The sequence below is a fragment of the Formica exsecta genome, unplaced genomic scaffold (genome assembly GCF_003651465.1).
Source record: "Formica exsecta isolate Colony F162 unplaced genomic scaffold, ASM365146v1 scaffold196, whole genome shotgun sequence".
Lineage (NCBI taxonomy): Eukaryota > Metazoa > Arthropoda > Insecta > Hymenoptera > Formicidae > Formica > Formica exsecta.
Genome location: NW_021849259.1, coordinates 34754 through 45318, shown reverse-complemented (window position 1 = coordinate 45318; position 10565 = coordinate 34754). Strand labels below are relative to the sequence as shown.

Sequence of the window (10565 nt, the reverse complement as noted above, 5' to 3'; positions counted from 1 at the left end):
ATTTATATAAATATCATTGTGAATATATACAGTAATAAGTATAATAAATTATTAGTATAAGAATATATTTTGATAGATAAAATTCGATTCTCTACTTATACACGCTATAGATAAAATAAAAGAAAAATAATGATAGTACACAGAGTAATTTTTTTTTCACAGCTTTTTTCTTTAGATATATAATTCGTAAAATAAAATATTTATCTCCAGAATTAATTAGGAATAAGCGTATAGGAGGATGTGAACTCCGAACAAATAATCGAAATAAATTTCGAATAATTTTTTATACGTGATTTTATCTCATTCAAATCTATAGTCGCGACGGAAATTCGTTACCGACAGCAGAGACGCGCTCATATTTGAATAGCCGTTGCACTAGGATGGCGTCCGTGGTGTTGCGGCAATTTCGAAGGGACTAGCAAGTTTTGAAAATTTTGACAACGAGCGAGATAATGGCAGATAATCAGCAGAGCCGTTTCGAGAAGTCCCTCGGATTGCTCACCACCCGCTTCGTCACCCTGCTTCAGAAAGCCAAGGACGGCGTGCTAGATTTGAAAGTCGTGAGTAATTCAACTTGTCGCACACAGGGCACCGAGAGAGAGAGTTAACCTGAACACTAGGTTAAGTTATCGCGGGCGAATACACGCCATATCTGGGTTGCGGGAATTTTGAAAGAAGTGCGTTCGCCTTGGCTCGCTCGATCGATCCACGAACACGCGGACATTTCGTCCGATCTCGTGAGACTCGGCGCCGATTTTCGGCTCCATAGGCTATAGCGTTATTACGGTATTTTAACTTCCTGACACGCTATCTCGCCCTAACCTAATCCGTACAACGTACTTGGACTCTTACCGATAAAGTATCATCGAATCGTCAACGTTGCAGGCCGCGGATCTCCTGGAGGTGCGACAGAAACGACGCATTTACGATATTACAAACGTCCTCGAGGGTATCGGTCTTATAGAGAAGAAGAGCAAGAACAGCATTCAATGGAAGTAAGTTATTTCCCTCAACTTTATTTTCTATGTAAATTGCTATTTCTCAACTTATTGTTACTTTGCAAATTGTGATTGAAGGGGTGCGGGACCTGGCTGCAATACTCAAGAGGTTGGCGAGAAGCTGACAGACCTGAAGGAGGAGATCAGGAAATTGGAGGATCACGAGTATCTTCTAGACACTCATACTCGATGGATTCAGCAAAGTATAAAAAATATAGAAAATGATATGATAAATAGGAAATATGCATATATCACTTACGAGGATGTCAAAGAGAATTTTCTGGATCAATTCGTACTAGGAATTCAAGCTCCTCCAGACACGGAATTAACAGTACCAAATGTTTTGAAGGTATTTTTTAAACATCTGGAAGATATTTCACATTAACATATATTAAAGTGTCTTTCATATATGTCTTTCTCTTTATTTTTAACAGACTGTCACACAAGACGATGCAGTGATAAGTTATAACATGTACTTGAAGAGTAATTCGGGAGAAATTAAAGTATATATGGTTCAACCTGAATTAGCTAAAACTTATGATAATAAAGTTTTAGAAATGAGGTTAAAAGAAGTATCGAAAGGTATAAAGCGTGGAAATGAAGAGGATGAAAAAAAAGAGGAAGAAGTTACTGTTAAACCAAAGAGGAAAGTTGGCAGGTATAAATTGAAATTTGTTGTATTTGCAAATGCATCTTTATACACATGCTCTGATCGTACCAGGAATAGTAAGACAATATTCTTGATCTGCACAGAGCAAATAGTAATTGGTAATTATTGGTTTTGTAATGGGGGTGAATAGTTATCAAGCTTGAGCTATTCATTTGATACAAAATGTACATTTATATGTTATATTTATATATTATATTTGCTTCTCAAGACTGTAATCGCATACAAACACATTGAACACAATTTATTTATTTAACAGACCACCAAAAAGTAGTATCAAACCGCAGAGTCCAGTATTAACTGATGACGAGGAAGAAGAAGATCAAGAATTGATAGAAGCAAAGATAGTCCTGCGTGATGTGAGCACTGCAGGTAAATCTATTTCATGTGATTTAAACTTTGGAATTTACTGTTTGTTGCAAAAACATTTTGTACGTAAATGTAAATTTTTTAAGACTAAATATCTTTTTTTTTTATTACAGATATCTTTCAAACAGATTTGGAGTTATTTGACCAATTCTATTCTGATTGTAAGTCAAATCTTATTTCTTTCTTGTAATATCTTAAACACTATCTCTAATCTGTCCATCTGAATTTTTGCAGTTTGCGGACCATTGGTAAGATTAAGTCCACCTCCAGGAGAGAAAGATTACCACTTCAATCTTAGTGAGAACGAGGGTGTTTGTGATTTATTCGACATTACGACGTAATGAGTTGGGTTAGTGTAGTTTTCATTTACAAAATGGACTGTGCCAACAGCATGCAAAATTAATGGGGAACTTGATAAAATTGATAAGAACAATTTGTGCATATAGTTTTAGGGAAATTAATGGATCGCGCAATCATTGAGAATATACAGTATTTTTTTATTATTAGAAATATGAAAAGCTAATGCAACACATTGTAAAAATATCTTAGTACAATCTGTTTTGGCCACTGTTTATTTTGTACAGTGTTGAGAATAATGTAAAGTTTTAAAGACGTCTTTTTATATACACTTACCAGATCTAGTATCATCCTTGTAATTTTAAGTTAGATTATCACACAAGCTTGCTTTATGAATATTGCTGTCCAAAAATACATAATTTGAAAACTTGGTTATAATCAGAGAGAAAATATACATGGTTATTTATATAATATTATCATAAAGTAAGCTTTTCCCAAATGTTACATTTTTGTAAGAATTTACATGCACATATCTCTGAGGTATTCTATGAATACTATGACATATATGTATAGAAATAAATATAATGTACATTGTCTATAAAGATGCAAATATTCTGCATTTTTAAATATTTTATCAGTTATATATACATTGCTGGCAATGCATGTATTTACTTATATTTATGTACTATATATCTTTCTTTAATCACATAACACACAAGAGATCATTAAATCAATTGTAGCCCTTAAAATAGCGCGCGCGTATATCTTATACTTGATATATTACTTGAATATACGACTATATAGGAAATTATATCGTTTTCATCAGATTATATATTAAATAGATTATCGATTCTAGATGAAAACTAATATGTCAGTACAACCGAAATTATAGATGATCGCGCGTATGCAACCTTATCGACGTCTTCTGAGTTCTACGTTATCAAGAAAGTGCATAAGAGAACAGCTGATTTCGCAACGCGATCGATTCAGCGGAAAAGCAGCAGGTCGCGTACCAAGGACAGATAAGAATGGATCGATTTCGTCATCGTCGACGATGGGCACGTGTTCCTTCAACACAAAGACTGTCAGTCTCAGATCTCAGTCATCGTCGGCGTCGCGTCACAGCAGGACACACGCGCTCCAGATGCACCGATCCGTATCGCGGCGACACACACAACGCTGCGATCTGTCAAAGTTGCAGCGAGCGCGTTCGTCAACGAGCGTTGCAACTTAGTGCTCGTTCGGTTTTTTGTTCTCGGTAACGTTGCGGAAGGTAACTTCTCGTGTTTCTAAGTTCATCTATGACGTAATGAATCGTAAAATTGCGAGACGCACTCGTATGTCTATAGATAAGGTTTTTTTTGGAAAAAGGGAGAGATATATGCAGACATGAATATATATAAATAGTTAAAAAAAAGGGATTATTTTTAAAAATTGACGCATTCAGAGGCCGAGAATAATTCAGTTTTCTCGAAAGTCTAGTCAAAGCGATTTCGATTAACTTCTTTGTTATTTTTCCTTTCCGTGAAAAACATCCCGTGCGATTTTTTTTAAAGCACTGTACATATTACATATTTTTGGCGCGCTATTCCAAATGATATATTCCAGATTATCTCGAATAGTTTAAATTAAATGATTCGATAATTTAATAGTTTATTTATAATTTAGTAATTTAATATTAATTCGATAATTTATATATTTCTGCAAACAGGAGCATATCGAAAATGCGCATAATATTCGTAAAATTTCGCGAGATCACGCAGAAATATCCGATTGTTCGAGGCATGGCATCCTACTCGGTTATATGGCCAACCGCGTGCCTGTTGCAACAAAAAATAATGGGCAAAGAAGAATTTAATTACGCGGAAGTTGTGCGGTTTAGTTTGTATGGTAGCTTTTACGTAGCACCTACATTGTACTGCTGGTTGAAATGCGCGTCTTATCTTTGGCCGAAAGCAAATTTAAAGTCTGCAATCACTAAGGTACGCACATGTGTATAAAAATGTTATAACATTTTATATACAGTTTAATTTTGTTGTAAATTTTTTTAAATTAATTCACGTACGAAAAAAAAATTGTATTAAAACTCAAGATAATAATTAACTAATAATGAAATAATTACAGGCTTTGGTTGAGCAAGTTACATATACCCCTGCAGCTATGTGTTCCTTCTTCTTTGGCATGAGTTTTCTTGAATTAAAGCCAGTTTCGGAATGTATTGAGGAGGTCAAAATTAAATTCTGGCCAACATACAGGGTATCATTTTACACAATACAGATAAGTTCTTATCATAATTATGACATTAAGGAGATTGATGAAAGATTATTTTCCTTCTAGGTTGCCATTTGCATATGGCCAATTTTGCAAACTATCAATTTCACCCTGATCCCAGAGCGGAATCGCGTTGTGTATGTCAGTGTATGCAGTTTGATTTGGACTTGTTTCCTTGCATATATGAAATCTTTTGAAGCCAAGCGGAAGCAGAAGGAACTAGACATTAATCCTAAGATTATGTTAGAGAATAAATCTAACGAAAGATCCAGCCATATGCAGATTCCTCTATTACGATGAAAGTTTTAGGATATTTGACATGCTATTAGACTAATTTATTTGTACATAATTTAGGAGGACTTATACATATTTAATTGAGGAAGCCTTATACATATTTATATTTTATTACTATATGACATGGTATCTGTGATATTCACAGTACAAAAGTATTACCTACGTTTGCAGTATGTCTAATATAATAGTCTGCAAATATTAGTACATTTCATTTAAATTAAAACCAAATATGAAAGTATGTATTCTTAGAAATTATAAAAACCAAATGTGAAAGTATGTATTCTTAGAAATTATAAAAATATAATGTGATTGACAATAATGTTAGACATTTGACACAAATTGTTGATAATATAAAATAATATAGAATAAAATTATATGAAATTATATATATAATTATTATTCTCTTTTTTATGCAAGGTTTTATATTAAAAATTATTGACATTGCCAACAATATATCACAGAAAATAAAAAAAAATTTATTTAGCAGAAATTCGAATCCTATGGTAAACTAGAGTTTGAATCTTAGCTGATTGAAAGCAAGGTTTGAATCTCTGCTAAAAAGCAATATGGCGGCTAATGGTGACAGCCAGGCTATTCCGATCTATCAAATAGTAGTGTATTTTTGCCATTTCAGATATTAGAGAGATATCTAGCGAGTTTCGAAAGCGAGAGGATCTGATATTCAATTAAATTGTAATTATATGCGTGTGATGTATCGATGGACATGTGCGATCGAATAAAACGAGAGCTCTTCACAGGTTATTTCTTACCGTTTCCTACCGTGTCCAGGAAGCAATGGCTCGACCTTTTGTATCGGCACAATGTGACCTAGTCGCGTCGTATATGGACGGCGTTCATGTCAAAATCGCGGAGGCCTACAAACCGCCGAGGAAGATTGGTCTACCAGCGGCGTACAACAATCGTTTGCCTGATGTGTCAAAGCTGACGTATGATTTCAGTTTGGAGAACTCGGTACTCAAGAAGGTAATCATTATGTTCATAAAATTTTGATGTTCCATATAATATTTCACATGGAGAAATTATTCGACAACTCGTTTGTCATTTAAATGAACCTATCTTTGATAACGAATTAATTTGTATTCAGATGTGCGAATGGCGCAAGTCTAGAGAGGCCTATAACAAAGCCTTTCAAGCTCGATTGAAGGAAAAGAAGAAAATGGAGAAAAAGGAGACTCCTCCATTATCATCGCTGGATTGCGTGAAACAACAGCCTATCAATACACCTGCTCCAGAAACGACAATACTTACACCGCAACCTTTGTCACTTCCTGCGAATGATCTTCAAGATCATGCAAAGACCAATGGAGATTTGAATTATGCCGATTTCGATAATGACACAAGCAGTCCCTTTGACAATATGGAACTAAAAACTATCAATGATATGGAGGAATTAGCACAAGCAAGTGAAAAACTAATAATCACTTTACAAAGTTACATTCTTCTTGTGCAACTCTAATGAATATTATTAGCAAATGTTATGTATATTATAGATAAGTTTGTCTTACACTTAATATCTATTTTTTTTTATATAGGTTTTACAACCTAGATCACAATGGATACCGGCAGGAAAATTGGAGAATATAATAAATGAATTAACAATCGATGATACTTCGAAAATTTCCAAGGAAGAGAAAGTTGATGATATGAAAACTCCAGTGGATAGTCAAGCCGATGAGGATGAACTAGCTAATGTTGAAAATCATCGTAGCGTTTCAGCAATAATGCAGGAACTTCAAAAAGAATTGGAACGGCCTGTTATGGAGGTGATAAAAAATTTCTTCTTTGCAATATATAGTTTATGACTAATTTTAATCGACCTATCCTTGCAACAGAATTGGAAACCGTGGCCCGATTTGGAGAGTCCAGATAGTGACAGGTGCGCAAATGTGAGACACAATGATGCGTTATCATCGAATCACGCAAAATCGCCAGCGGATTCGTTGTCGAATATGACGGAGGATGATTTAAAGTTGGTGATGCAGTTGAATGACATGGGATTTCCTAAGTGCAGAGCGGCACGCGCGGTGTTAGAATTGGGTCGTGTACATGAAAAGAAAATCGTAGAATACCTATTGGCCATCCAATCTCTAGAGGAGTGCGGCGTCCCGAATGACTACGCCGAGAAAGCGCTGATACTCACGCAGCACGATCAATCCAAAGCAAGAATCTACTACGAGAATTTATGTACATTGAAAGATTTAGGATTCCACGAAGATGAAGTTTCCGCGGCATTAGTGAAGTGTAATTTCGATCGCGACAAAGCGTTAGATATCTTGATCGCTTGAGTAAACGATCAAATCAATATCTATAGAATATATATAGATCAGAGAATATTTTCCGCGACTTAATTTTATGTGAAAACAGAGATGGAATCTAAAAAAGAAAAAGAAATTTAACTTTTTATACATATTACATGAAAGAGATATGTCGCATCTCAAAATCACAAGGTATATTTTAATAAAAAAAATAGTATTCAGTGAAACTAGTCACTTGAATAATGGCCTAGTTTATATCAATATACTTTAATATGTATTAAGTAATACACTGGTCAATCATAATCATTCCTCTAAAGAATGGAATGATTGTGATTGGTTGGTATAATATTTAGTATATATTAAAGTATATTAGTGTAAACTAGGCTAATAATATCTAGAGAAAACTATATTCATATGATATTATAATAATTTAACTTAATCTATGTTATATTATGTCATGGAATTTGAATTCTTACTGGGCATTATCAAACGAAACATTCGCTATTGATAGCTGAATGCTGAATAAATTATATGATCACACATAGCTAGAGATTTAATTTACAGAATATTGTCGCAGGATTTCAACAAACAAGAATTTTTATTTTCCTAATACTTTTTATATACAGAAATGCATTAATTAAATACGTATCAATATCTAAATGAGAAGAATTCATCAATTGATCGAGTGCCAATGAAGCTTAATAGTCGTATTCGAGTGTGTAGCAAATGCGGTAGCACAACTGCAAAGTTGAAAAAGACTTACAAACTGATATATACTCAGGTACTATACAATTATTTTATATGTTACCTTTTGCTACAACATAAAGCTATCGTTATCATGGACTCTGCGTAACGGCTAATACCGATAATGATCCAAGCTTCTGTAAATATAGGTTGCTGACATTGTGTATTTATACAAATACTGGCAGGTCCGTTCATTAATAAACTATATAAAGTATAGTTTGTAGAAGACAATGTAAAGTCCAATTTAGTATTTTTGGGAAGTGATTCATAGAATATCGTCACGTTTGGAGGAGAAGTGAACACATCGAGTGTATGTTTGTACCTAAAATATACTTGCGTTGAATTATATGAGATACTTATACTCTATTGAAATAGAAATGAAGATATTCCTGATATTTTTACATAACGTTCCTGAATTACCTCTCGATATAAATTCTTCGCAGGGCTAATTCCCATAGAGAACAGGTCGTGTTTTCGTGAACTTGGTGAATTTTTAGGAGCTGCCGTGGTAATTCGATTATAACGTCGGCGTCCATCTCATACAAACCTCTCATTTCTACGTACAATTTCATATTTGTGTTTAACACAGTAGTGTTATAATGCGTTTTAAAACACCTGTGATTCCATATATATATATATATATATATATATATATACACATATAATTATGTAAAATTACTTTGTATATGTAATAAAGTAACAGCTGCTCAGGATTTATCTTTCAGTTACATTGATATATACATATTCTGGTTATTGATATCTTTAAAGAGCTTACCCAAATGCCAAACTGCTCCTATCGTGTATAGCCGTCATTCGAAGTTGTGAAAGTAGTTGAAGTAGAAGCGGATACGACACATAATTTAAGTATTCATTTGCATCAAATCGGATACAAGGAGCTGATAAAAATCCATTAAATGGTAAATATCTCAGCCTGTAATAAACATTTATACACAGTTAAAAAATATAAATTGATTTCTGTTAGAATGTAACTTTTTCTTATATTTTTTATAAAGTTTATTTTGAAAAATGTAAATATGGATAATAACCTATTTGAACACACAGAGATCATGGCAAGTTCAGGAGCTAACGTCAACCTGTTAGGTAGTTCTCTCAGCTGATTGTTATCTATATATAATTCTTTAAGTCTTGGTAGAGAGCCGATCCATTCTGGTAGTGCAACAATATGATTGCCCGAGACAGATAGTATTTCCAAATTTCTCAGTTTGCTCAATTCTGTTTTTGTTTGTCAGATAAATCAATAAATTCTTTGTTCTCGTGATAGAACATATACCTAGTAATCACACTTACCAACTGGTAATCTTTCTACAAAGTTGTCATTTAAGAATAAAGACTTTAGATTGCTCAAGTTACCGATGCAGAAAGGTATTTGCTCCAGTTTATTAGCGCTTAGATCCAACACTGTCAACTGACTCATCTGACCGAGTTCTATGGGCAATTGTTCAATCAGATTGCCATACATGTACAAGTTAGTTACATTGAACAGTTCTATGATCCAGGATGGTAGAGTGGTAAGCTTGTTCCACTTGAGATATATCTCTTGAATATGACTACCGTGCGATCTTATCACTTCTGGGAACTCCACAAGACCTCGACAGTTCCAGTGCAGTATGACTTTGTTCTTGACTTCGTTTGCCATCTCTGTGGAATCTGGATCCATGTTTAAACGAAATTAGTGAGAATATCCCAGAATGTCAGGTTCATGGGTGATAGTCAATGTTAAAATCATCTATGTCTGCATTTTTAGGGTTAACAAGCACATGCCCAAAATAACTTTGCCTGTTTGCTACATCTGTATTAATAAGCTTCCATGATGGTAGTCAGATCGTGCAAAAATTTCACGAGAATGTTTCATTTCGTTAATTTGTGCAATCCATATAGCCCCTAATTTTGGACGAAACCGAAGCATCGAAAAGGGAAAAATTAACATTTTGACGTTTTGTTCATCCATGGCAAACTGACGTTTGAATTATCGTTAGTCGGGAGTAATATGTTAGTATCTTGATTCATCCGATGTTAAAAATAGAGCAAACCAGATTGTAGTTACGAGTATATATACTTTTTTATTTCTCTCCTGTGGCAGTGAATCCAGTACAGAGACATTTTTATTCTCTGTTATCTTTTATTTTCTTCAATTTTCTTGTTTGTGTACCTAGTATACATTTGTCAATTTTTTACAATGCATAATGAATACAAGTTTAGTGATATGACTGACAGACCAACACTACTGCAGCTATCAGCTGATCCATGACGTTACTCTAGATAACCTGGTTTTTTTTTTTTATTGCAACGAATACTCAAATAACATTTATGGAAATTTATTAGAGATCATAATAAATGATTTTCTTAGTTAGGCATAATCTTTATTTAAATATAAAAATCGGAAAATACGTTTATATTGTCAAGATGATTCAAAAATATTTTTTTAATCGACATCGATATATATGTCCCAAGATTTCGATAGTTCTCGATATGTTGCGATTATTTCGGATACATTTCGATAGCAACACAAACGCCGATAATCGAATCCTTTGCTCATTTTTAACGTCAAAGGTCACGTGATTAAATTTGACGCTATATTGTGAAAAACGCATGAAAAGAAAAAAATATAATAAAAATGTATATACAAAA

General features: G+C 33.8%; 4 protein-coding genes across 6 annotated transcripts; 3 read left to right on the top strand and 1 right to left on the bottom strand.

The window, feature by feature from the left end:
* The first annotated feature begins 353 nt into the window (after positions 1-353).
* LOC115234160 (transcription factor E2F4-like) lies at positions 354-2929 on the top strand. The gene is made up of 7 exons (XM_029804956.1): positions 354-560; positions 886-995; positions 1077-1347; positions 1433-1656; positions 1925-2037; positions 2148-2195; positions 2269-2929. The coding sequence occupies exons 1-7, from the start codon at positions 453-455 to the stop codon at positions 2373-2375; spliced, it is 981 nt and encodes a 326-aa protein (XP_029660816.1). The 5' UTR covers positions 354-452; the 3' UTR covers positions 2376-2929.
* Positions 2930-3244: 315 nt separating this feature from the next.
* LOC115234161 (mpv17-like protein) lies at positions 3245-5272 on the top strand. The gene is made up of 4 exons (XM_029804957.1): positions 3245-3604; positions 4043-4313; positions 4456-4587; positions 4669-5272. Exons 2-4 carry the CDS (start codon positions 4056-4058, stop codon positions 4900-4902), a joined length of 624 nt encoding a protein of 207 aa, XP_029660817.1. The 5' UTR covers positions 3245-3604; positions 4043-4055; the 3' UTR covers positions 4903-5272.
* Positions 5273-5403: 131 nt separating this feature from the next.
* LOC115234159 lies at positions 5404-7714 on the top strand. 2 transcript variants are annotated; one of them, XM_029804955.1, is made up of 5 exons: positions 5404-5589; positions 5686-5880; positions 6002-6316; positions 6450-6680; positions 6750-7714. In XM_029804955.1, exons 2-5 carry the CDS (start codon positions 5692-5694, stop codon positions 7200-7202), a joined length of 1188 nt encoding a protein of 395 aa, XP_029660815.1. In that variant the 5' UTR covers positions 5404-5589; positions 5686-5691; the 3' UTR covers positions 7203-7714. The 2 variants fall into 2 exon arrangements, with proteins under 2 accessions (XP_029660815.1, XP_029660814.1); XM_029804954.1 differs by having other exon boundaries at positions 5655-5880.
* A 41-nt stretch (positions 7715-7755) lies between these two features.
* LOC115234158 (leucine-rich repeat-containing protein 28-like) lies at positions 7756-10225 on the bottom strand. Of its 2 annotated transcripts, XM_029804953.1 has the most exons (7): positions 9994-10225; positions 9225-9584; positions 8963-9149; positions 8692-8847; positions 8337-8531; positions 7981-8238; positions 7756-7912 (listed from the first exon to the last, which is right to left on the bottom strand). In XM_029804953.1, the coding sequence occupies exons 2-7, from the start codon at positions 9571-9573 to the stop codon at positions 7846-7848; spliced, it is 1212 nt and encodes a 403-aa protein (XP_029660813.1). In that variant the 5' UTR covers positions 9574-9584; positions 9994-10225; the 3' UTR covers positions 7756-7845. The 2 variants fall into 2 exon arrangements, with proteins under 2 accessions (XP_029660813.1, XP_029660812.1); XM_029804952.1 differs by having other exon boundaries at positions 9225-10202.
* Positions 10226-10565: the final 340 nt, after the last annotated feature.